Source organism: Podarcis gaigeae (genome assembly GCF_964106915.1).
Source record: "Podarcis gaigeae genome assembly, chromosome: 1".
Lineage (NCBI taxonomy): Eukaryota > Metazoa > Chordata > Lepidosauria > Squamata > Lacertidae > Podarcis > Podarcis gaigeae.
Genome location: NC_139678.1, coordinates 28201209 through 28228602, shown reverse-complemented (window position 1 = coordinate 28228602; position 27394 = coordinate 28201209). Strand labels below are relative to the sequence as shown.

The window sequence follows — 27394 nt, the reverse complement described above, 5'->3', positions numbered from 1 at the left end:
GCCATGTGATGAATATAAATGTCCACAGGGTCCAGCAAGCCAACAGTGCACCCCGGCCACCTTGCTACCTTGTCATCGGAGCACAGGTATATAAATCACCATGTTCAAAATGCTAAGGATTCATGAGTTTATATTGGCAAATGTCCACTGTGTGTGTGTATTGCACGCCAGGGGATGGGGATGCTGTGGCAGAATTCAGTAGTGAGTGTAGTATTCGAGACCACAGACTCATACTGAGCCCATGGGCAGGCGAGGACTTTATGGGCTCCTTGGTTCAGATTCCAGACATCCAGACCAGGCTGTCTGCCTCTTGTCCTTAACTGTGCCTCTTAGCCAGTGGCTACTTCCTGCATGTTCCCCTGCTGACACCCACCTGCTCCCTTACGACATCCATCTCCCAATGATATCTCAGCATTGATTGCAATGGGACTGGTGTGTGTGTCTGTGTGTGTACGTGCATGCACACACACGGAGGCGCGTTGCTCCCAGTGAAGCTGTGTTGCTTTGATTTTCACTTATCTTGTGTCACTAGATTACATGATTTTGAATATTCTGTCATTAATCCCATGTTTGTCCTGAGAAAATCAAAGGGAGAAAAGTTTTGAGCCACCTTGAGTGTTTCGTGTTTCAAGATTCACTGCATGATTCAGGGTTCCACAGCAGTCATGAGTGGTCTTAGTATCCTTTCTTATTATTCATAACATAATAAATCAATCATCATCATCATCATCTCACCAAATAGCCACTGATCACACTGGATATGCCTTTGTGAGCTGCATTCATGCTCTTGCCACAGACACAGCTCCCCAGCATTCAACTTCTCACGTGGAAGCTGGGTTAAGTCACATCTCACCCACCAGCTGCTCTAATCTCTCACCTGGGAGCAACCCCATCCACAACCAAACGCCCTTGCCATCATCGCTCCCCAAAGGAGCGACCCAAAGGGCTCACTTGGACTTGATGCCTCCCTCTTGGGACCCCTTCTGTGTAATGGAAATAATAACGATTGCATATCGCATGAGAATGTTAGTAGGTATTATATGGTGAAAAAGCACTCCATGGGTGAGAGCACCATTATCATTAGCAATTACAACTCATTACCCTTTCTCAGCATAGCAAGCTTGGGAAATCAAATCTAGGAGTTTTATAATAAGATGCAGGTTATTAATTAACATTCATATGTAAAAAGCAGATTCTGCAAAATGAATCTTAAAAATTTAAACTGTGATTTAATGTATGTATGTGTAAAAAAGAAAGAAAAAATTAAAACCCTGCAAAGTATTTCCTGTGATATCTTTAGTAACCTGCCTGAACAGCACAATCCTAACTATGTCTACTCAGAAGTAAGTCCTATTGAATGCAAAAAGGTTTTACTCACAGGTAGCAGAGTCAGGACTGCAGTCTCAATACTTTCCCCCAGGACCAGGGGGAAAAAATATGCTACTCTTCTCTTCTTTGATCTTAGATGCCCAAATACTGAAGAATAGTCACCCTGCAAGTCCTAATCCTAGACATGAGGCCTAAACAGCTACAGGAAAAGCATGTTTCTGGAGACTGTGAGCTTTTGATCGCAGCTGTAAGGGGATCTGGAATAGAACCATGGTTGTGGGGAAGATTATTTATCCCCTTTCCTTGCTGAAGGTCCAGTCCAGATTCTGCCTTCCACCGCCATCTCTGAGACTAGAATTGGGAGGAAATTTCCCACAGACATCCACCATGTATAATGCTAAATGACAATGCTAAAATTGGAGCTATTTTCTTCCAAATGTTGTTTGTGAGGGTGTATATGTGTGCTTTTTATATTTGAATACCTTTGAATGCATGAACACACACAAGATAATCTTTCTGGTGCTTGAGTGGTACGGCAAATCTAAATCTAATCCCCACCTTTGACCTCTGCATTTGTTGCATTTCCCCATCAGAAAAAAGTACCCCAGCTCTTAGGCCAACAGCTGTGATAGGGACTGAAAGAAAGAAAGAAAAAATCAGATATAGCATTTATGTGTGGCATATTCAGTAAGTGCTTGACCCCAGCCAGCCCAGCCTCACCAGATGCAAGCTGCTCCAAATTTCAACAGAAATAATGGATGCTGAACAACGGTACTTTTGTGCTGCCCTTGTGGACAATATAGACCTCATCTCTGACGATCAGGGATTGAGCTGGTGCCTGTAGAGCACAGGAAATAGGCAGAGGCTGAGGAGATGAACTGTGCTTTCCAATTCTCTCTGCAGTGTTTCTGAGTTCCCTCCTCCTCCTTCTCCACACCTGTGCTCCTGCTGGCACAGTGTGGCCATTCCTGTCCTTCACTTGCATAGGGTGGGACTGAAAAGGAGTCAGAGCCATTCATCACCCTTCTCTCTTCTCTCTCTTTGCATTTCACGCCACTGACCTGATCCCCTCTTAAATGAGCTCTCCCAGTCAACTAGGCAGGCAGGACAATTTGACAAGCTGAGGTTAGAGCATGTGGTGAGCTGTATTCGACTCACATCAGACCAAGGTCAAAGAAAGGAAAGGCCACTTTTTGTCTCTGACTCTTTGATAAATGCCCAACCTTCAAATATTCAAGCTCCATCAATACGGCATGTGTGAGTAGCTTTTTCTGCTCAGATGTAGCACGTTGGACCAAAGTATGAAATTATTTTTTCCAGGTCTGCATAAAATATGTACTTGTTCCTCCTTCCCTCCCTCCCTGAATGTTACAATCAGAATATCCTCTCTTATTTAAAAGTATTGAAGAAAGGTGTTTGGGCGGAGGTTATTTCTGAAGTTTTCTGATGAAAATGGCATGACTTCAAGGTTGCTTATAAAGCATCAGTTCTATTTACGTGCTGTTTTATAAGGGAAAAAGTTATTGTACCTCATCATTAGTCTGAGGCAGCCTACTACAACCAATTAGAAAGGCAATGAAAAGCAAATCAGATATCTAATTGTTATGACAGCCGTGGTGTCAGCTTCCAAATGCTCATGCAGACAAATGTTTTGCTTTTGATGTCAGATGATTTTTCATGGAAACCCTGCTGTTGAACTTAGCATAGAGTGGCTTTTGAGTGCAAGCTAGGTATTGGAGTAGTCTCTAAAATGCTTAGGCCAAAGATTGGCGCAGCATTTTAGACTAGAAACAAGGGACTAATCCAGCAGTGGCCCATAGATCATTTCTTGAACAATTCACCAAAAAACAAGCAGCAAAGTAAATGCACTTTCAAACTAATTACAACCTGAAAGAATCTGTACTAAATTACAGTTTGCCTGAGTGGAATAATGGTGGTAAAATTTCTTAAATGAATGTTGGATATCTCAGAGACTGATCATGTGCTGCTTAAGCTGAGGATTTTGATTTTGCAATGTTTGAAAGACAATTTAATATATATTTTATATTATTATGAACTAAGGATGGGGGTGAAATTGCAACTGTGTTCAACATACAAATATTAGAAGCAGAACCAGCATGCTTGGGGACACTTGTGACTGGGTTGTGTGAATGCCCCCTCCATAATTAAAGCTAGCACACAGCTACACCTAAACACCTGAAGAGGACTTGCACTGATTCTCAAAGTGGACCTCAGAGATAATTTTTTGTACTATTTATTTATATTTACTAGCACATCATCCCCCCCCCCCCGGTAGGAACACTGGGTGTCTATATAACCACACACATATCCATATTAAAATCATATCAAATTCCTCTCATACTGTTCCAGAACTCCCAACATTCAAAGGGCTGGGTAAATAAATATGCTTTCAATGCATATTCCATGGGAAGGAGGTACACCACAAATAATTTCCTGGGGTGTGTGAGAGAGAGGGAGGCAGGAGCGGGGAGAGGATTGACAATTGATCTGTTTGGTGTGCTGAAATGAGTTGCTTATATGCCATGATAGTTTCGTATAGCTGTATTTTCCTTCTTAAATCATTCTCTGCAATCGCCTGACCATTTTTCTTGATTTTTCTCGGAACCCCCCTGGTTTGTCGATATCTGTCTGGTAATGAAATGTCCAGCAGTGAAAGCAGCATCCCAGCTGCGGTCCTGATGAACCACACTGAGAAGCTATTACACATCTTTCCCCCGCTATATTTTACTTTGCAGTATGCATTATATAATTATGCCACCAGTTCCATAACTAAATGAATTGCTTTAGGAAAGAGGGCTGGAAATAGTTTCATCCCAACATGCAGCTTCCAAAAGCAAATTCCAATTGATTAATGCTGTCAAAAGCCATTTGCCCCTTCACCCTCTTTATGCTGCAGTATTGCAGCTAATTGACCTCTGACAATATGATAGGCCTGTTTACGCATCTCCTCTGGCACTAGATGGTCCGTCCTTATAGGATTTCTCCCAGAGCCAAGTGTGATTCTCACTCACACAGAGACTATATGCCAAGACAGACAGCCCTGGTTAGGGTGCATTCTGCAGATGCACTGCCATCACATTTCAGAGGACAGAGGAGGGCAACCAAGATGATCAAGGGTCTGGAAACCAAGACTTATGAGGAGTGGTTGAAAGAGCTAGGTATGCTTAGCCTGGAAAAGAGGAGACTGAAAGGAGATATGATAGCCATCTTCAAGTATCTGGAGGGCTGTCACATGGAAGATGGAGCAAGCCTGTTTTCTCCTGCTCTGGAGGTTAGGACATAAACCAATGGCTTCAAGTTATAAGAAAGGAGATTCCAACTAAACATCAGGAGGAATATTCTGACAGTAAGAGCCAGTGAAACAGACTCCCTTGGGAGGTGGTGGACTCTGTCTCCTCGGAGGTCTTTAAGCAGAGGTTGGATGGCATTTGTCCTGGATGCTTTCGTTGAGATTCCTGTATTGTAGGGGGTTGGACTTGATGACTCTTGGAAGTCCCTATTAGTCTATGATTTCACAAACATGCAGCAACTGGGATGACCAGCTTGACTGAGATGATTAACAATTAAAAGCTTTATGTGGCGCCTTCCACACTGTCTGCAAATTTAAGCCTGGCTGTGTTTTAGGCAACAGCCAGTTCATCTGCTGCCATCTTTAATTGCCAGAAATCAATGGGTGTTATTTACAGTCTCCCCAAAGACATTTTGAGATAGGTCATATTTTCTTCAGCTGAGCAAGTTTCCCATTCTTTAGGTGCTTCCAAGTCTTTGTCTCATTGGAATGGCTGTATTGGTTGCCGGTTAGTTTTCGGGGCAATTCAAGGTGCTCACATTGGTGTTGAAAGCCCTAAATGACTCAGGCCTCAAAAGCTACAGACCCCTTGGGTATTAAGCCTCCTTCGCTACAGACCCCTTGCCTCCTTTGCTACAGACCCCTTGGGTATTAATAACTGCAGAGGTGGACCTATTGGTTGTCATTGAGATATTGGGTATCCAAATAACTCAATAAGAGGAATGAATGCCTTTTTGGTTTCTGGCAGCAGGGAGTTCCACAGATCAACAGTGCACCAGTTTTGTGTGACTTTGTCTAATCTCCCCACAAACAAATCAGAATGAATGCTCAACAATCAGATTGTCTGGAAACACCGTTAACTCATGGAAGAGGAGAACCTTTATTTTCATAAGTAACGTTTTAAAGTTATTTATTACTGGAGGGTTGCAGCCTAGGGTTGTGATGTGTCCAGAAATGGCCAGACTTGTCCTCTTTTGAAGATCCTACATGCCCATCCGGGGGAATTTTACATTTTCAAGCAAATGTCCTGTATTTTATGCATGGGTGGCTCTGTTTCTGGCTTGGACGCTTTTTGTGACTGGATTTTTACCTCTTGAAGTATGGCAACCCTAGCGCCAAACACGGGGGGGGGGGGGGAGAGAGAGAGAGAGAGAGAGAGAGAGAGAGAGAGAGAAGGAAACTGCTTCCCCACCTTCCTTTTCTCCCCTGTCTTTCTCCTGGTCATCAGAAGAGGGATGATGCAGTGGGGGATCCCCTGTTCCCCATCTCCCCAGGCCCTCCATGAATTGCTATACCTGGGCTGAGATCAATGCGTGCCAGTTCAATTTGCCAGTTCAATTTGCTTATGAAGCTCTCACCACTGTATCCCAGCGAGTGCATGACTTCTGGCTTGCTGAAAGACGTGACACCCGCCACCTTCTTTCTTGAAAATGGGAAATAGTAAGAAGACATTTCTCACAAGCGGAGCTTTAGCCAGCTGTTTGAAAACAGCTGTTTTTATCCTCTCGTGGTGTAACCACCAGTGCATTTGTGCATGCCTCCCCCCGCCAAAGTTTACAATCTTGCAGTGCAGTTATGCTGATGGAGAATAAATACAGCATGCAGAAGTTTCCTCAGAAGAATGTGATTGGCCAATAAATGACAACTGAGATTTTCTTCATGTCTGAGATGCAGACAACCAAGCTGTTCACTCAGCTTCTGCTTTTGGAAGTGTTTTAAGAGACTTGAAGCAAAGGGTTTCAGAGCTGTTCTAGGATCTGAATGGAATCTGGGTGCTGGGTCTACCATTTTACGCTATTTACAAGCAATAATATTTGCCAGGAGTTCACTCCTGGTGGTATATTTGCTCTGTTGGTTGTTTACATCCCCCCAGAAAAACAGGATAATAATCTTCAGTAATCATTAGGGGTCATACAAATATGGTTTGTTAGGCTTGTAACAGGGGTGACAACTTGAATAAAATATTGCGGAGGTTCAAGTAAGCCCTGTCCTGTATGGACACTATTTGAATGGCAGTGCCCATCAACTGGGGGAGAGGGGGCTCAACTATTTTATGGGGGGGCTGAAGACTCCTCAGCCCCTAGGTGTTAGCTCCTATGGTTTGTAATTACATATACAAGCTATTGGAAGCAGGAAAGAAGGGAGGGAGGGAGGGAGGGAGGGAGGGAGGGGAAAGTTGGTACAATTGCATTTGGTGTTTTAAGATACCACCAAGTGTATAGCACAGAATTCACCTGTAATGATTGCTTATTCATCTCTCTCTCATAATTCTCTACAGCAGTGGTTTTCAACCAGTGTGCCGTGACACCCTGGGGTTCCTTGAATGGTGTTCAGAGGTGCCGCAGGCAACATTAGCCTCTGTCCCTCTTTCCTTCCCTCCCTCCTCTGAAGCCCTCTCATGTGTCTCTGCCTCTCAAAGGCTTGCACAGCTGTTTATGGCAGCAGCCCTGGCTATAAGCTCCACAGGCGAATGGTATCTCTGGGAGGCACCCCTCTTTGGGCAGGGGGGCAGCTCAGAGACCAGGGACAGCAGCAACAGCAGCTGCCCAGAGGACTCCCAAGGAGAGGACACTGGGGGAACACTCCACAAGGGAAGGTGTTGGAAAAAGGGTGAGAGGTTGCCAGCTTTGCAGGCGAGGGGTGACATAACTGGGCTCCTGAGCCCCACAGGGTTGCTACAGAAAAAATATAGTTGGTCAAGTGAGCCGTGGACTCAAAATAGTTGTAAACCTCTGCTCTGCAGAAATCTACTCACAAGCTTCTGTGATCTCTGATCTAAGATTTTGAAGTTACTTCCATCTACAGTTGGAAACCTATTTCTGGGGTAATGGTGCACAGCCTATTCTGGCTCTTCATGTTAGATGTGGCCACCATGCATTGAGCCAGCCTTTGGCTGATAGGAATCTAGCTGCCTTGTCACGTCAGTGGTCCATACTTCAGGATCTCAGGCAGAGTCTTAGCACCTGGTCCTTGATCCTTTTAACTGGAGATGTTAGATGCAGAATCTGAGACCTTCTGCATGTGCCCTGCGACTAAGCTAAGGGTCCTTATATGAGTCAGCGAATAACAAACACATTTTACCCTATCCTTTCTGGTGTAGTTCAAGGCTTCTGCTGTAAGTCTCTACAGCACAGTGTAACTTCAACAATGTGCCAATTCGGCATCAGCAGGGGCAGTTGGATTCACTCATAGGAAGCTAGCAACTCTATCTTTTCTGTCCTTACATGTTCAGGTTTCCTTTTGTTGGCACTCATGTAAGTCATTCCGGCTCTCACAGTTGGCTGTTGCAACATTGCAGTTCAGTTTGCTATTATTCTCTTTGATGCTTGGAGACTTGTGTATGGCAGAAGGAACTGTGGGCTGGGACCAAGCCCAGCTTGTTTGAGATTGTGAAGCAGATGTTCATTTCCATGTAAAATCCTATATTCGGGCGATATTTGTTTTCAATCTCAAGTTAAAACAACAGCAATTATGCAAATGACTTGGTTCTAAGTTAATTTGATGCAGCTCCAACTCTACCATGGCTTATCTCAAGTCTGCTCAAGTTGTGACACACTACGTCAAAGGCACCTTGTATTTGCACTCACTGACTCCTCATTTTTACTTTCTGAAGCAGTCGACCAAACCAGTTTATTGAGTCTCTGGAGAGTTGCTGGATTTATCTACTGCTGGTATAGCCAAGATGGCACATTCAGATGCTGTTAGCCTTCAACTCCCATCAGTACCAGCCAGTGTGGCCAATGTTCAGGGAGAGTTGTAGTCCAGCAATATCTGGAAGGCACCCAGTTGCCTATCACCGCTCTAGCATTTGATTTAATTGTTTAATTGCATGTCATGTGGCAATATGGGCTAGAGCGCATTTCAGACCTGTTTTTATCTTTCCACTGCTTAATGGCAGCTTCTTTCTATTATCTCATTCAGATGTAATGGGAGAGCATGATTCCTTGATCTGAGAATATACTGTAGCAAATCTCAGGCTTATAAGCGCCCCCTCTTCTTCTTATATTCTTTGTATGGAAAGGAGGGAAGTTTAAAGCTGCTGTTTGTGGTTTGGAACAATCAACAGTTTACTATTAGGACCAAATATAGGAAACTGTGGTTTGTTCAAATCAAAGTTAAGATATAGATTTATAAATATCTGTGGTTTGAAGAAATTAGAATTTCCTGAATTTGGGCATACCAGGAAACAGCAGTTTGTTCCAAATGGCAAATGGGAGGTTTAAACTTCCTACTTTTGAAGATGAAGTGGAAGTACACACTTTTATAATTGGAAACTATGGTCTGATATTAGTTTTATGTGTCAACACACCTCCTGTGTGTGTGTGGAAATGGTTTAGGTATGCTATTATTATTGTATTATTTGATTTTCTTTACAATACATGTTAGTAGTATTGCTGACATATTGCCACAATTTTCCTTTCTGTACAGAATGGAAGCAAAGCAGTTACAACAATAAAAGTAGTATACTTGGATGTCCCGTCAGTTAAATTTTATTTGTTTGCTTGTTTTATTTATAACAATATGTATATGCTGCTGTATCATAAAAAATATATCACAGCGGTTTACCACAGTATAAAAACCAAACAATAAAATCATGAAAAGTTAAAAGCAAGTCAAAAATGAAAATAAACAAAACCAAAAATGAACGTCAATAGACCATTCTGGATGATGTACTCTTAACTCCCTGCATAGGCCTAGCAGAACAGAATCTTTTTTCAGCAGGCATTTAAATGTTGCCACAAAAGGCGCCTGCTGAATCTCAAATGGCAGGGTGTTCCACAGGACTGGGCCAATGACACTAAAGGTCCAGTTTCTCTGTGAGATACCATACATAAAGTTTCCATCTCTCGCTTTAGAAACATAAAGGGATTAATTTCTAGTTCAACACCAGGATCCTAGTGTGGATAACGACAATTTTACTCAACTGCAGAAGCTGTCCTTTTTCAAATATGTTGTTCTTATGACACACATTGCCTGTGTATGAACTAGTGATGCCCAGTTAATGAAGTTCTTCCCTAAATACATATAATGGGTCCATTATTCAGTGGACCAGCTTTCTATGTCATAGTGGGATCTGAATTCAAAAGGTTATTTTTTTAAAAAAATATTATTATCCTCTCTGTTCTTTTCTTCATAGGAACAAGGCAAGATTGGTGTAGTTTTCAACATCGGAACAGTAGATATCTCGATCAAAGAAGAAAGCACCCCAGTCAATGATGGCAAATATCATGTCGTACGCTTTACCCGAAATGGTGGCAATGCTACTCTTCAGGTAGATGGTTGGCCAGTGAATGAACACTATCCTTCAGGTAAATGTCTAACTGAGAAATCTTTCTCTCTCATTCTCTCTTAAGGTATTAACCTTGGGCCTTAATACAGGAGCTGCACAGTATATTGGTGCACAGCGTACAAATATTAACAGCTCCACCTGGAGGAACAAAGAGCTGAACAAAATTTCTCTCAGTTTGTAAAAGCTGAAATAATCAGATCGTGTTCACCACGTTGGGTATATAAGGTGTTTTGCGGAACATCTGTATTTTAAGGAGTGGCACACATATGAAGTGCATGTAATGTGTCAAACAACAACAACAACATACACATGTCAAATGTTGGAACCTCTGAATATAATCTGATTCTGCAGAGACAAAGTAACAAAAGTAGCTCTACCCAGTGCTTTTTTTCTAAAAAAAATGTTTAGGGGTACTCCCATTTTCCTACTCATACTGAAATACTGCCCTTTAATGAGGCCAAACTTAGATTCACAAAATGTTTAGGGGTATGTGTACCCCTGCGTACCCTCAGAAAAAAGCATTGGCTCTACTCATAATCTGTATACTCTGGAATATTCCTGTAGGAAGTTAGGAAGAACATTTGCCATGTAAGTTGTAGACTGCTGCCTAAATGGTTTTGACAAACATACAATTGCTACTTGTGGCTTTTCTGAATCAATGAAAATAGGGTGTAGCATATGACGTCTGGGAAGGAGGAGCTACAATAAATTTAATATATCATGAACACTCTTGATCATTAACATTGGTACTGCTTGTTATTGCTTTTCTTCCTTCTTGGAAAAGTTTCCTGTTACAGCATCACCACCAGAAATTGGTGCTTGGAATTTCAGTAGCACAAAATTTTAAAATGATTTTTTAATTTTATTTTTTAGCTGCTTTCCCTGTAATCACCCATAGGACTGAAAAGCAACACTATCTGATTCATGCAATTAATGGAGACATTTAGTGGTGGTTTCCTATTAAGTTGTCTAGGACTTCCAGATTGCTCCTTCCCCTTAAACTTGCTTCGCTTTGCTGCGCTACTCACTCCTGCTGCTGAAGAAATCTATTGGCTAGTACGGTAAATGCACTGCTGAACCAAGATGGTGCAGTGGGATAAGCAGGAAATACTGCTAGTTGGGCAAAGAAAGAAGATGCAGAGATTGCGAGTCTGTTTATTGTGGGTATACTGAGTTTCCTGTTTATTAATTTTGTTCTTCAGTTAGTTTGTTGTTTGATTGAAATAGCACAGTTAATTGACTATTATTACTTTTAAAAAATAAACTTTGATGATTTGGCACCCCTAAGAAAATTATTTTAGTAATCACATTTTAATTCAGGAACAATAAATAGAACCTCTCTTTCAAGTAATAACTGTATTTTCTCCCTCTGTAATGTGTTGTCATGCTTGCAGGCCAAAGTAACAGTGAAATATAAAGGGATATTTATCTATGGTTTGTGCCATATTGGGAGCTTCCTTCTGAAATTGCAAGGGCAGACTACAATATGTTTCACAGAGATGAGATACACACTCACTGAAAATAAGAACAGAAAGCAGATAACTTTGCCTTAATAGTTTGTGCTAAGAATCCAGTGTCTTATTCCCAGACAATGCTAAACTCATAGAAATATCTCATTTTCCTCTCACCATTTGACTTAATCTATCATTGAGAGAGCCAGTGTGGTGTAGTGGTTAAGAGCGGTAGTCTCGTAATCTGGGGAACCGGGTTCGCGTCTCCGCTCCTTCACATGCAGCTGCTGGGTGACCTTGGGCCAGTCACACTTCTTTGAATCTCTCAGCCCCACTCACCTCACAGAGTGTTTGTTGTGGGGGAGGAAGGGAAAGGAGAATGTTAGCCACTTTGAGACGCCTTAAAGGGAGTGAAAGGCGGGATATCAAATCCAAAACTCTTCTTCACTCTTCTTCTGACCTAAGAGTTCTCCTATTAGCCATGCTACAGCCTGTAGTATTTTCTCAGGTACGAATCAATTTCACACAGTTTCATATCTAAGTCTGCTCCTATCCTTTTCTGCATTAATTTTCAAATTCTAAATAAATTTGAAATATCAGCATGAAAATTTGCATGTTGGTAAATTTTCTCATAAAATATACCTTTGTAAATGCATCGTAGCTCAAATAATCCTAAAGTACATTGTGGGTAGCAGCGATGTTCACAGATACAGAGGCTGCAGATCCTTCAGAGGAGATGATTCTCCGTTAAGTTGACTGTCAAAGGGTATCTATTTGGCCGAGATCACACACACACACACATTTCAATCAAATTTAAATAAATCTGCAAATCACCTCAGTTGAAGGAAACCAATTATATAATCAAAAAGATACCACTGGTTATCAAAGGAAAATGTCAATGTTTCCTTTTCATTCCCTGTTAGCCTAAAAAGTATGGATATATGTCCGTTAGTCACAGTATACCAATTTAAAATTGCCCTCCACCAATTAAGTAACTGTAGGTTTATTTGGTAACTCTATTGATATGCAGCTTGCAGCCCAAACAGAAAAAGAGAGAGGAAAGTTCAGGATGCATCCTATAATTTGTTGTACTGTAGAAGCTGTTCATAAATTAGATGGTACCAAATTATGGCACACAGGAGAAATTTGTAAATGTCACTGTGCTGCATTGTTTCACCTACCATACTAAAAATGTTTTGAAGAAGTAATTCTGTTGCTACTTCTGCTTTGGAAGGCAGGAGGCTGAGGATTGCAACCGTTCTCAGCTATAGGTTGACCTTCCAGCTCTCCAAGGGAAGATAGCCATCACAAAATGACAGTGAGTCCAATTTAAGCTAGATAAGTTGTTGAGCTACAAGCTCTTCATTCGTATTCTAAAGAATCCAATGGATACCTCAGCAATCATTTTGTGCAAATTGGTTTTTTGGGGATTTTTTTGCATTTTTTGCAAACTGAAATTTTATAATTTGTGGAAAGTGTGGTAGTTATGAAGTTCATTGTCAGCTAAACCACTGCATATGAGATAGTCAACAAGGAATCCACCATGTGATGTGGAAAACCAGGGAACTAAAATAAATATTAGATTTATGTTATTGCACTTTTCCTCTTCTAAAGTAGATTTCAAATAAATCCCGCTAATACTCCTATGAACTTCTAAAATAAACAAACAAATAAACCCTCCACAATTGTGGCTCATCTATCCAATTACAGACCAGAGCATCCAGCTCACTCCTTGGAGCTAAGAATTTTTTTATGCTGAAATTTGATGCCGCAAAGGACTTATTTACATTCCATTTCTTTGTACACAGGGATACACAACGCAACCTCATGTAATTTAAATGGCTTGGTAAGGGTGGGAACACCCGAAATATATGGATAATTAGAAGTTCAAACAAGCAGGGGTGCTAGTTACATAGGGCTATTTTAAACTGCGGCTACATAGTAGTGTATGGTGAATGTGGATAATCAAACAATTTGGATAATTTAAACTGGAACACTACAGTCTGCTGTTTCGGTTTCTGGGTTTTGTGAATATACCCAGGTAATTAAAGAGCCTCTAGACATTTCAGTGAATGTTCATGAATAACCCCAAAGTAATTTATTTTCAGTACAGTTTGGCTAACTGCTAATTCTACAAAGATGCTTCAAACACAAAGCGATTACAAATGTTTCAAAAGTGACGGGTTAAGCAGAACATTAAAGAGAGTCACAAGCAGAATTAGAATTTACCATGTAGAGACAATCTCTACAATGACCCTTAAAACAGCTGATGAGTCTTGGTAGAACCCCGTACCTGAATCTTCAATGCTGGTTTTATCCCTATTAAGCATTTTCAGTGTGATTAATGGCTTCACCCATACAATAGCCATTGCGAGAATGGATCCGTGTCACATGCATCCGCTGCCTTAAATGCCACACGGCTTAAATTACAAGCATCTATTTTATCCCAATGCCACTGAGTGAGTTTTCTGGTCTTGTGAAAATGCTTAAATGAGGAACCTCTGAGTGAGTAGAAGAGAATAATGGGGCTCAGCCACTTATTTCAAGACAGAAGAAGACGCAGAGATGGGGGGGGGGGTAACAACAGTGAAGGGACAGATAGTTTTAAATACTGTAATGGGAAGGCCTATTAGCTTCTGGAAGATATGCCTGTGGAGCATAACTTGCAACTGCACAACAGTTGTTGGCTGTGTGTGTCCATTGTCTCAGAGGAACAATCACAGATGCTTTAGCTAAGATTCCTGCATTGCACAGGGTTGAACTGGATGACCCAACTCTAAGATTCTATGATTCTAATGATTATTTTTATATATGTGCTCCCAACAGACATTAGTAACAGTAATGGGGAAATGCATGGATCAAAAATAGCAACACAATTAAAGCAGATGACTATATGCCTGTCTCTCACCTGTTCTCCTTTTGCCCTCCTGTGTGAGAATTCATGCAACACCCACGTGGTCTGAGAATAAAGTGGAATAACTTCCTAGTACTTTCTTCCTAGTACTGAATGCTTTCTCCAAGATTGCTTTGTGATTTGGAGAATGTTGTCTCATCTACGAACTACATTCCTGATGGGTGCTAATACAAGTCGCTGAAGCCTCTTTCTGGCATGCTTTTATTGCAGCAAAGACTGTCATGTTTTGGACATTTCACTATAAAAAAGGACATTTAAAAAAAAAAAAAACCCACCCCTGAATCCTCAAGTAAGGAAAGAATTCAAGATGGTTAGAAGTATTAAAAATAAATCTCTTGCCTTGACATGGACATAAGATAGGTACCTAGGTTTCAATTACTTCTGAGACAGGAGGCTCCCTCACCCCTTTCTGTCTTGCTCTGTTTGCTTACAAAATACATCTGAGGCTTTACCAGAAATGGAATGTACATTAAAACGAACTTCACATTCTGTATGTTTATTCATCCATTGGGTGCCTGAGCATCCTTCAGAGCACTAGGAAGATTGTATAAAGAGGTGAGGGAGGGAGGGGTTGGACAGAGCTCTAGTGGAAACCAAACCACCTGTAATAATTAGTGTTGTGCTTCAGAGAAGCTGTTTGCCTTTTAAAGAAACACTTGTTTTCAAAGCTTGTATTTAGTTTTTAAAAAAGACACCCCCCAAAACCTTACTCTGTAGGGGGTCATCCTGCTTCATCTGACTCCATCACAACCAATAGCCATGCAAGCAAAGAAAGTGATGCTGTTATTAATTAGTTAATTGGCCCAGTATTCCACAAGGTGGTAAGAAAGGGACCATGGCACAGTTGCAGATCAGCAGGCAGAAGGCTTCAGGTTCTATCACTGACATCTCCAGTTAACAAGATGTTCCAGGTCATGGGGAAGTCCTCTGCAAAAGACTCGAGAACTGTTGCCAGTTGAAGAAGACAGGACTGGGCTATACTGAAAGTCATCAGACCTGATGTAAAGTCCTAAACCTGTGTATGGACTAGGGAAGCCTGACTAATTGGAACCTTGTGAATTCCCATGGGAACACAGCAATCCTTCAGAACTTAATAACCCTTTGAATTTTGCACTTCTCTCAAAATGTTGTGGTGCAGCTCTGGGCTAAAAAATAAAATAAAATAAAATACACCTGAAAAGGTATATTTTGCAAGAAAAACACATGTAGAATTGTTGAGGAAAATCTTGAATTAATGCTTGAATGTGGCTTCCTATGTAGTTTTTAAAAACTACTAATTCTAATTGCTGGACCAAGACACACCAAACACTCCTCTGGAGCTGCACATTATGGGGATATTTTGCTATGGTATATAAAACATATTTAGTGCCATTTGTCTTCATTACTGATGTGACTGACAAACTCCTGATAAGCTTCCAAGGGACTCCAGTCACTGGATTATGGAATTCATGCCATGGTGAACATAGGAACACAGAAAACTGTCATACTGACTCAAAGCATTGCCCATTTAGTTCTGTATTTACTACACTTCCTCCAGATTGCTGGCAGGGATCACTCCCAGCCCTGACTGATGATGCCAGGGACTGAACCTGCCCCTTTGCATGTAATATATTTGCTCTCTCACTGAACTTCTGCCTGCAGGCAAGCAATATTATGTAAAACTGTGGCCTTCCAGATGTTGTTGAGTTACAGTCCCCATCATCCTTGATCATTAACCATGTTGACTGGAACTAAAAGGTTGGAGCCCAACATCTGGAGAGCCATAGCTTCCCCATCCCTGGCATAAAGGCATTTATGGAGCAAATATTTGAAAGGATTCATGTGAACAAACCAAACTGCATATTGTAGAGGAAAGCAGAAACCTTCCATGGTCATTGCCAGTCTGGAGAAAGTTCCTTCCCAATGCCAATTATATTGATCACTCAAGGAAAGTCTGCAGCATGAACTAAAGCATGCTTACTGGTATGGAAGCCCAGCATGGCTTATCCCCTAATAAGTTTGTTTACGATTGGGTTCGCTCCATACCCCTCCACCCCCAAGATATTGTCCAAGGGTGTGGCCTGAAAAGCAAATGATACATTCTTCTTCTCTGGTGATCACTCATAGCTGAGTAAGATTGTCTTCCATGAACATGGTCTTAACAGTGAGTCCGTAAGTGACTATGGAGGTCAATTCTGCATCCACACGTCCTTCCACAGTGGGAACATAGGTTTCCAGGCGGGAGTTGATCACGGTGTGGATTTGCCAAGCGTGTCTTCCTCTTAGTACGTTTCTCCCTCTTGTCCTGAGTTCAAACATCTTCAAAGTCCATGACACCTTTGGAGAACTCACAGGCCAGTATTTCCCAGTTGCCGGTGTTTATACTACATCTTTTTTTAGATTTGCCTTTAGAGAGTCTTTAAACCTCTTATTGACCACCAGCATCACACTTTCCATTTTTAAGTTCAGAATAGAGTACAGTAGCACCTTGGCTTATGTTACCCACGGGTAACATAAACTTTGGGTTGCGAAAGCGGCAAACTTGGAAGTGCTTCACTGCATGCGCATGCGCAGAAGTGGTCCCTCCGGTTGCGAAAACATCAGGATCCAACCGGAGCTCCGGAACGGATCCTGTCCGCAACCGGAGGTACTACTGTAGTTGCTTTGGAAGACGATAATCAGGCATCCACACAATATGACCAGTCTAACAAAGTTGATGTTGGAGAATCATTGCTTCGACACTGGTGATCTTTGCTTCTTCCAGTTACAGGTAGGTAGCCGTGTTGGTCTGCCGTAGTCAAAACAAAACAAAAAAATTCCTTCCAGTAGCCCCTTAGAGACCAACTAAGACCATTGGATTCTTATCTCATTATACACGATAAAGCTATTTTTAGCCATCTCACCCCTTGCTTTTTCCTGTAAGACCAATTGCAGTCGTTAACAGTCGTCAACAGGTTTGCCACACCTATCAGCCAATCACCCATTCCCACCACCCTTCTGAGTAATACCCCTCCCCACCCTCTCACTATATATAAAGGTCTGGTGACTTCTGTTCCAGTGTATCTGAAGAAGTGTGCATGCACACGAAAGATCATACCAAGAACAAACTTAGTTGGTCTCTAAGGTGCTACTGGAAGGAATTTTTTCATTAGTTTGCCTGTCTTCTCAAGTGATGTAACAATGAGGTTGAAGTTCCGAGACAATGTCCCATCCAGGCACTGACCAGACATAGGCATGGTTGATTCCTAGATGGAACACTGCCCCATTTGTGGAATTTTATGAAAGACAGGTGGGATATAAATGCAAAAGTAAATAACATAAACATGCCCCTCTCCAGCTAGCAATTGTAGATCAGGTGCCCCGGAGCAAGCGGGAGCAAGCCTCAGCATTGTGAAGGAAGTGCCTGTTCTTCGCAGCTCAAAAAATGGGTTCAAATGCTGCAACAAATCAGGCAGCAAAGATTCATGGAGTTTGAACTGCACTGAATTCTAATTTCCTTGAAGATGTCTCCTTTTTCGTCCAGCTCTTGTTCACCTCACGCCTTCCTCTTTTATCTCTTTTTCCAAAAGAGTTGTATTTTATACAATGGTTAGTCCATTTCTTAGAGCATCTTCCCACTTGGGGGTGCCATGGGGAAGTTGTTTCTTTTCTTCTTGACTTCCTTTTTTATTTTTTTAATTCTATTTAGTGTTTTTTTTATTATCAGCCAGCATTCTCCATTCTTCCCTCCTCTGTGATTTCCCAGACATGAGATAAATAGCCTTGTATCTTACAAGCTAAATACAATTACTGCTATCAAAACCAGATCCTTTCTCTCCTTGTAAATGTCTCTTGGAAGCTGATAAGCTGTTCAAGGCAAACTACGGGCTTCTGCTTAATCCTGAGATTAAACATAACCACCCAGAAGACAGCAAAAGATAATATTTGTGGGGGAGGGGTTGAAGGGGAAAGTGAGATTCTCTCCTAAGATATGAGGAGAGGACATACAGAAGACTCAAGGTTATTTGTAAAGAAATTAGCCAAAACACGGATGAGCATGAGATTATGATGGGGCTATTTCATCTGATAATGCCTAGGCTGTTGTAGATCCTAAAGGTGAGATATACCTTTGGGACCAAATAAGAGAGCTGGGGAAGAGAGATGTGTATGTAAAGAACTGTGACTAGTCATTGGGGGAACTGATTCCACCAAACAGATCACAGTGGAGTTGCTAGGCAGAATGTAGACTGATCCATGGACTTCGCCATTCATCTTATTGCTTCAGATGTGACACTGACGAGGTTTGTGAAAACTGAAGAAGTGTCAGTTGTCAAGAATAAAGGATTTAAGTCCACCCTGCATCTATTATCAAAGACCTGTTTCTGGTGCAATATCACAAACATATACACCCTCTCGGCTTTTGAGCATGATTTTAGGGTTATGGTGCTGATGCATGTACCTTTGCTTTTATTAGCAGCTTGGTTGTTTATTTCAATGGGCTTTGTGTTTTTACGGTTGCTTTAGTATAAAGCTTGTTTGCCACTTTGAAAATCTTATTACATTTATTTGCTACATTTTAAAATAAATATGAGTCATCCTTCAATCTGAAAAGGGTGATGTGAATAATCATAATCATAAGAAACAAGGGAAGGATGGCTATTTTCCCTTGTGTGTGTGTGTGTTTTTAATCCATGGGGATTCTAATCTGCATTTGTCATGGGTGGCATGATAGAATGGTATTTCTTAAGGAATATGAAATGCAAAATAGCTTGATTTTGAGCATGGCACACCAGATACTTCTGTCACCTTTCAATCCATCACTAGGGTTGTATGAGGGCTGCCCCATTTTAAGGAAGGTTTTGGGGAAATTCAAGAAACAGAATGTAACGTGTATGCATACAACTTTATATGCAGTTACCCAGGGATGCAATGAGTTCAGCAGGACATTTGTACTATAAATATCCCTTCTGGCACAGTGAACCAGTTGGCTTTACTTGTACCATCTCCTTCTACCACAATGTATACAAAATAATGAGGCATGTATCATCAGGCTAGATTTCTGTGTTACTTTAATCTTGAAAGGGAAAAACTGGGTTGCAATCATACAAATGGTTTACATGTCCCATATCATGAATTACATGGTCCAGTTGGGTGCATAGACTTTCAGCCCTACCCTCAGTACAGTATTGATGAAAGGAAAATGGGCAAACCAGTCTAGTCTTGACTAATGGCATCTGTTAAGAACTGATAACATTTTAGTCTATTCCAAGCATCGTTTTCAGGGAATTGGCTAGATTCTAGTCTCTTTAAACTCCCTCTGCTCTTTATGGCATCTGTATTAGAGTCAATGAAGTGACCTTAACTTTGAATTTCTGTCAGTGTTGTGGGCAGTTTGAGAAGATCCCTAATGGTGCTTTTTCATAGCTGGTGTTTTCACTGATTAATTTTTCATCTTTTACTCATTTTGTGGGACTTAAATGAGCCCTCAAATGCTTCCCAGCCATGTGGATCGGAGACTGACAGCCTCTCTTCAGACACATTGACTGCATCTTATAAGAAGCCCAAAATAAATTAAAAGACGGAGTTAATAAAACAGCATTGGGGGAACGCCTGTTTTAGAAGATGGTGCTGTAGCATATGTTGAAAGATCTGCCAAGAGGAATGATTAAAGCATGACAAGTTGATGAAATCAAGAGCTGATTGTAGCTTGTCACTCCGGGGTTAGAATGTGTGCATCAAATTTATGAAAGCTAAATCGAAACACAAACATGATTGGGTAGCACATGTACATACAGTCACCTCTTCCCAGATACACTGAGAAACTTCTGCAAATGTAGATTGTATGCACGTACACAGGACATATGTGCATGAGAACACCACCTTTGCAAATCTTAGTAGGTTTGGGTCTTGGCAGCGCCTGAATGGCTCACGCCACCTGAGAACCACAAATGTGGCACCTTGGGACCCATGACGTAAGAAATATAAATATAGAAACAACACCACCAAAGCCAGGGACTGTAGCTCATTGGTAAAACTTGTGCTGTGCATGCAAAGGGCACTGTCATCTCCCCTCAAGAAAAAGGGATCAGGGAGCAGGTACAGGAGCAGGTAGAGCTTGCTACAACCAGAAAACACCTGCTCACACAGCAGGCCTTCCTTACCCCATGCCCTCATACCAGAACCTGGTCTGGGTTTCCCCCCAACCCACTGATGCATGTTCCATTCATGCAATGTTAGATTCAACCTAATCTAATTAAAACCAGAAATTAAAAAATACAGTACTCATCACTACTCCAGCACATGGGCTCTAAAATTAGCTACAGCAACTGCAAAAAGTGTACTGTGCAAAATCTGGAAACAGAAAGAAGCAGAACAATAAGAGTATTTCTGATGCTTTGGTTTCACTTCAGAAACAAGAGCAGCTCATCCAGAACAAAAAACAAAAAAAAAACAAAAAAAAAACAGGGAGATACTTGGATGAAGAGAATTTTGGAACCATCCCGCAATCCACTTATATGGCATATGTTAATAATTCTATCTCACTCTAAAAATAAGTCCCATTTTATGTGTTCTTGAATCTTTGATTTTCCAGGCATAATTTGAATAAATAATTCTTTTTTTCTCTTTTGCTCCTTGCCATCAGGAGTTCAACAATTGCATTTGTGTAGGTTCCCATAGTTGAGGAAAAGAGGGGTGGGGTGGGGGAGAGAGAGAGAATGAACAAGGAAGGGGAAAATCTGTTCATGTGGTGGAGAAACATGACTGATACACTGACCACATAGCATGTGATGCAGTTCTGTGCATTGTCAGTGTGAACTATTCCCCCCTCCCACACACTTCTTTTAAGGGGAAAGGATAACATGAATTGTCGACACACATGGCCATGTAACGTTACATTATAGGCATTGTGGGAACCGGTGATGTCATTCATCCTGTTTCCACAGATACATTTCTTCCTACTTTAGCAATGTGAGATTAATTATTACCGGTTCACCTGCAGATGGTCTTATGACGTTTTCATGCTATTGACTGCAAACCTTATGTGATGATGGGGGGTGTTATGGCAGAGATGGAGAAGCAGCCTATGTGGATCATTGCGCAGTGGGAAAATTGTGCATGACAGTTCAGCTCAGAGAACCTCCGGGTACTAATATTGCTACATTTTTCTGTCAGGTTACTTCTGTTTCAGTTTTCTGGTCAAATGGAATAATAACAAATATTCTGAAGACACAAACACACACCCCTCCACGGATGTGCGTGTGTGTGCACGCGCACACACATACAAACAATAAACAGTTGGCCAGAGGGCTTGGCAGCTTGAGCAATAACTTTGTGCTTTCCAGACCCACTGCCTGCAGAAAGAACAGTGCCAGCTGCAATCCCAGCCCAGCCCAGATGACATGCAGTGGTGACAGAAGGAGCTTAGACACACACATCAGCATTTCCTTTGCTCAAAGAAAGGCTTCAGAAAACACAAAGCCATTCGGATGGAACAATATGCTTTTGTTTAAAAGGAAGAGGGTCAGTTGTTGGAGAGCGCTCTGTCCTAGGTTCATGATCTCACTGCAGGATTTGGGAAACAACTGAGCTCTGAATTCAGTAGTCAAGAACTGAGGGTAGTGGGCCAACTGTTCAAAATTATGGGAGAAGTCTTCTTGAGCGTGCATACTTTGCCCACAATAATCTAAGCATGTAGGAGGCGAAGGGGCAGCACATCCTGTTTCTCCGCCTGACATGGAACAAGAATGTGCCACGCCACAACACCAAAGCCTCCCTTACCTGTGGCAATGACCATGGAGGTTTCTGGTGAGATCTTGATGAAAACTGGACCGTTTCTCCTGTGATGACAGAGCGCCCATGGGGGTGTCAGATCTTTGGCTTTCACCGCCCAAGTTGGCTGCTTCACCTTGCCTAATGGCTGAGCTGGCCCTGAGGAGGGGCAGGGCTGTGTGTGCTGGCCCAGGCCTCACACTGACCTTGCTATGTTGACCAGTAAGATCTGAAAGGGGTTTGTAAGTAGATTTTCCTGCATGTACTACACTGGGAGAGCCAGTGTGGTGTAGTGGTTAAGAGCAGTGGACTCATAATCTGGTGAACCGGATTCGATTCCCTGCTCTTCTACATGCAGCTGCTGGGTGACCTTGGGCTAGTCACACTTCTCTGAAGTCTCTCAACCTCACTCACCTCACAGAGTGCTTGTTGTGGGGAAGGAAGGGAAAGGAGATTGTTAGCCGCTTTGAGACTCCTTAGGGTAGTGATAAAGCAGGATATCAAATCCAAACTCTTATTATTATTTATTAAATTTGTATAGCGCCCTTCATCCGAAGGTCAGAAGGTGGTTCACAGCATAAAAATAAAAAATGAGAACACGAAATACATGGTAAAACCTGTAACACCCCCTCCCACAAACACATTTAAAAGGCCATTGGAGGTTAAATCATCCAAAGGCCTGGTTATAGAGAAACATTTTCGCCTGGTGCCTAAAGATATGTAATGAGGATACCAAGTGAACATCCCTGGGGAGAGCATTCCACAAATGGGGAGCCACCTCAGAAAAGGCCCATTCTCGTCTTGCTGCTCTCCAGGCCTCTTGTGGCAGTGGCACACGAAGAAGGGCCTCCATGATTGCAGGCTCCGGGTCAGTTCATAAGGGGAGAGGCAGCCCTAACAAGCTCCTCCAAAATCAGGAATCCTACGCACTATGAGTTTTTTCATGCCTAAAGAGAACTGTTATCTCCCATATGTTTTATGCAACTTTTGGCACCTTCCAATGAACAACACCATTTTTTGCAGACAGCCCCTGTTTACTCCATTGTAACCAAAATGGAATTATAATTCTAACAATAAAAATACCACCCTACTCTACTCTGTCCATATCCCATTTCATAGCTATGGTGCCAGTCAGAGATCCCAGCCTATAGTGGACACTAACAAATGACCTGATTTACCTATCCTGTTTTTTAAAGCAATGATTCAGTAATGTCTCCATGATTTTTTTTTTTTTAATATTCATTTACAAAGGCAGATGGGTTGTTTTAACTTCCTCTTCTCCACCTGTCCCTGGCAATAAACTGGCTTAATTTTAATAAGCAACAAACAAAACACCTTTGGTTAAATTGTAATTAAACAGCACTTCTTTTACAGTTCCTGATCTGATTGGCTGCTTTCCCTCTATGTCAATTCCAGGTTGTTGTTTTAAGTTTTAATGGTTTAGCTGGATTTGAGTTGTCCAAAAGAAAACAGGTATATTATACAAATACTCTTTCACTTAATCCCTTTCCTGCTTCATAGGCACTATGAAACTTTGGTTGATGTTGGTACCCGGCTTGTTCAGACTAGATCAGGAGGAGGGCCAGCAGAACAAGCTGAAGACCCACTAGACATGGGCCTTGCCACTAAGCCAGAGACTCCTGATCTGGGTTCTCCCGAGGAACTGTCACATTCACCATGAAGGCCCTATGTCTCCCATTGCCCATTCCTGAACACACACAATGCACCCACAATGCATCTGGCTACAGGCCAGATGAATCTTTCTGACTTCTCCAGAAAGGAGAAGGAACCATTGAGAGGTAGATAGGGCAACTTCTTATTGGAAGAAGTTGTCAGTTTAGAGCTGTCCAAGGTCCTACTGTACCAGCACATTGCCTACTTAACTTGTTGATGGCCTGATTATGGCTGCCATCCCTTTTTGACACCTGGGTCTAAGCTGCAGGAACACCCTTTTGACCTGTGAGCTGCCACTCAAGCTCAGTGCACTCACATATTCTGGAGTGTGGAATGTGAGGATTAAGTGTAAGGTAGTGTGAGCTAGTGGGTAGTGTTTTTGGACACAGAACCGGGAGACTGGGATTCAAGTAGTTACTCAGCCATGAAGCCTACTGTTGGCTTTAGTCTGGTCACCAGCTTTTGGTTCACAGCCAGCAAAATTTCTTAAGCGTCCTTATAAAGTTACCAGCATAGATGTTTTACACTACAGAATCTGGAATGTTGTACATTTTGTGCCAGGGAACTTAAAGGAAAGATTCAGCAGAAAAGTGGAAGTTAAGAAGTAGGATGGTTTTTGTAATCATAAAGGTTTCTTGAGGCCAGGAGAAACTTAGGGACAAGTTCACCTGGGTGATCACAGGACTAACTTTAGTTGACTTTCTTTTCTCACTCCACTGCAGTCTTGCCTGCTAATTCTGTCTCTTGTTCCTGGTGCTTTTTAATGCCCATGTTATCTTTTGTTCCAAAGCCTGTGGGTTGAGGTAGCCTCGGTGTGAAGTTCAGCTCTTGACAATAAAAGCATCACAATGAGAGGAATGAAAGACGAAGGCGAGGCTTAAAGGAAATGGCAGGATCAGAAGGAAAGAGGAGGTCAAGGTCATCGTGGACTAGAGGAAATGAGAGGACAGAAAAGAAAAGCTGAACCAGAATAGCAAGTTCTCTAACTTTTTCAAACAAGGAATGCAGTGAGAAGAAGGACAAATACTTGGGAACTGAAGCAAACTTGAATAATGAAAATAGTTTTCTCTTCTGTTCAAGTCCCTTAATGATGCTTTTTCAGTGGGGAAACTGAAGCACAAGTAGGTTACCTTGATAGGTCTGTGCAAAAGTTGGGAAAGAAATGAGATGGCCAGGCAATTTCTTGCAAGGCTAGCTGTACTTAGTTGATGCCTCTCTGTGTTTGTGGGCTTTTCCTTTAATTTTCAAATGGACTACTCTATGGACAGACTAAAAACAGCTTTAACATAAATTATTCTTTGCAGGGAATAACAAACCTAACAACATTATCAAGGAAAACCTGATACACTGATGATGATTTCAATTTATATACCACACTTTATCCAAAGAAATCTGACATATTTGATTCAGATCGTAAGCTCATGCTAGTTAGTATAGAATTATGATAGCTGGGAAGTTTATTACGACATCCCTGTTTCTACTAGTGAACCACTGAGGAGTGGAAGCAGCAGCACCCATCTTCAGATGTATGCTCACAGTGGACTTACATTATCACCATCCCTTAAAGTTTTGCAGTAATAGTGTTCAAGATTTGACTAGCTTGGGGATAAGTGCTGAAGGAGTTTGGCTTGGCTGGGCAAGACAGCAGTTTTTATGGTCTGCTCTTACACAGCCCCTTCATCTCTCTCATTTGTAATTTCCTGACAGTGCATTCTTTTTCAGGGGATTACCTGCCCCTCCTTTTGGGGAGGCACATTCATGTGACTTTCATGAAGTCCAGTATTGTGTAGTGGTTAGAGTGGTCAGACCAGGACCTGGGAGACCAGGGTTCGAATCTCCATGGTCATGAAACTCACTGCGTGACCTTGGGCCAGTCACTCACAGTCATGGTATTGCCGGAGAATGAAGGGGAGGAACAGAGACAGGCAGAGGAAGGGGGCAGGAAGTGGCGCTGGAGGAAAGAAAGGAAATCCAGGAGAAGGGACAGCTCACAGATGTTGGACCAGAGCCCCAACACCGCACAGGAAGTTCTGGCACAGACAGTGAAACAATGCCTATTCCATCTGCCAAGGAAAGGAGAGTGTTAAAGAGAAGGGGACAGAGACATCACATGAAAATTCCACGCCTTTTCTGTTGGAGAAGGGACGGGCATAAGGCACTCCCAGAATCTGAGCTGGAGGATTTGGATGCATGATTGTAATGTGCTGCTTGTACATATGTAAAATAAAGACTGTATATATGTATCTCTGAGTGAGCAGAGGCATTTCTTGCGGATAGCGTTCACAAGCCATCAGACTCACTCTCAGTCTAACCTACCTCACAGAACCATGTACACCACCTTGAACTCCATGAAGGAAAAGATGGGATATAAATGCAATAAAATAAGTAAATAAGGAAGTTTTGGCCACATTTCCTGCTTCTGGTATTCTGAGAAGTTACTGGAAACTTCAATAAATTTTGCCTGACTCTTGTCTTTGGAGGCTTTCTGCTTTCACCCCTCCCCCCACCCAATGGCTGGGGTGGGGTTAGGGGACGGCCAAAAATATTGGTTCAGCACTATGCTGTTCCTAACTGCCTCAGCATCCCATTATGCCCACTTGTGCACTAGCCAGCCATGATATGGGGGAATGGTAGTAGGTTAGTGGTAGGGCATCTTCCCAAGTTGCTATGCTGACGTGGATCTCCTGAGGTGCATGGCAGGGAGAGGGGGAGATCATTGTTCAGCTATCAAGGCTTTTAGGCATTGATTGATCCATGGTCAAATCACCTTTTAAAAGGCAGATGGCCACCAGCCACCACCTGGCACAGGGCTTGCAAATCTGTTGTCCAAAGAGCCTAGCAACAAGCTGGTTCTGCAAGGAACATCATTATGACATCGGATGATTGATAGGTGGGTTGTCCTGCTCACCTGTCAGAGTTGGCCTGTGGAGGTGGCAGAAGATTAGCATCTGGCCTGTCAGGCCAAACAAATCCCCTGTCTCAACTTACACAAAACTGATAGCGCCCCAGTTGTAGAATACTCCCCCTACAGTAGATAGGTTCGCTTGGTACCTATTTTCTTCTCATTTTTCCTCAGCTTTTCCATTGTCGTTTTAATCCTTCTGACTGTTTTATGTTGCTTTTATAATCTTTTAGCATTTATTTATTTTGTGTATTTACATTTTAATGTATTGGGGTTTTTTCTAAGCCACTTCAGGGAATATGATTGAAGGGTGGTATTAAAAATACTTAAGAGTATCTTTTAGAAATAAATATTAGTCACAATTTCTCCTTGAAAAACATGTCTTTTACGTCACCGTGAAGCATTACTTTTGTTTTCTTGGATGCCAAATTGCACTGCCTGCCTTGATAATTTAGAACAGATGTGTGTGTGTGTTTTGTGCAGCATTCTTATTAGCATCTTCAAGAAGAAGAGAGCACATCAGATTGTATTCATATTCCCACCTGGAAGCAAATGCCCAGTGCAATTTACTGGAACTTTTGAGCCGTTCTGCTCCACTTTTAACAGCGATAAAAGTGTTCGGACCAAGATGCAACGTCTGTTAGTGTCTGAATTGTTCTTTTATTTCTGCGGTCTGAGAACCCATTTTGGCTTAGAAATTGGCTGCATGGACTAAAGTCTGGATTGAGATCGTCTGAGTTTTTGTTTAAAGGGGCAGGGAGGGAAGAAAGAAAACACACCGTTTAGCTGTGCAGGA

The 27394-nt window shown here is 42.0% G+C and overlaps 1 protein-coding gene and 1 long non-coding RNA gene across 33 annotated transcripts in view; one reads left to right on the top strand and one right to left on the bottom strand.

Moving 5' to 3' along the window:
- NRXN3 (neurexin 3) overlaps positions 1-27394 on the top strand; it is a 1202656-nt gene that overhangs the window by 1028653 nt on the left and 146609 nt on the right. For all 32 annotated transcript variants that reach the window (XM_083730619.1, XM_083730616.1, XM_083730611.1 and 29 more), the window contains one exon: positions 9777-9948. In XM_083730619.1, the coding sequence (XP_083586745.1) occupies positions 9777-9948 (172 nt within the window). The remainder of the gene's footprint in view (positions 1-9776; positions 9949-27394) is intronic.
- LOC310844827 lies at positions 24294-26546 on the bottom strand. The gene is made up of 2 exons (XR_014564342.1): positions 26464-26546; positions 24294-24625 (listed from the first exon to the last, which is right to left on the bottom strand). It is a non-coding gene; the product is annotated as an uncharacterized lncRNA (long non-coding RNA).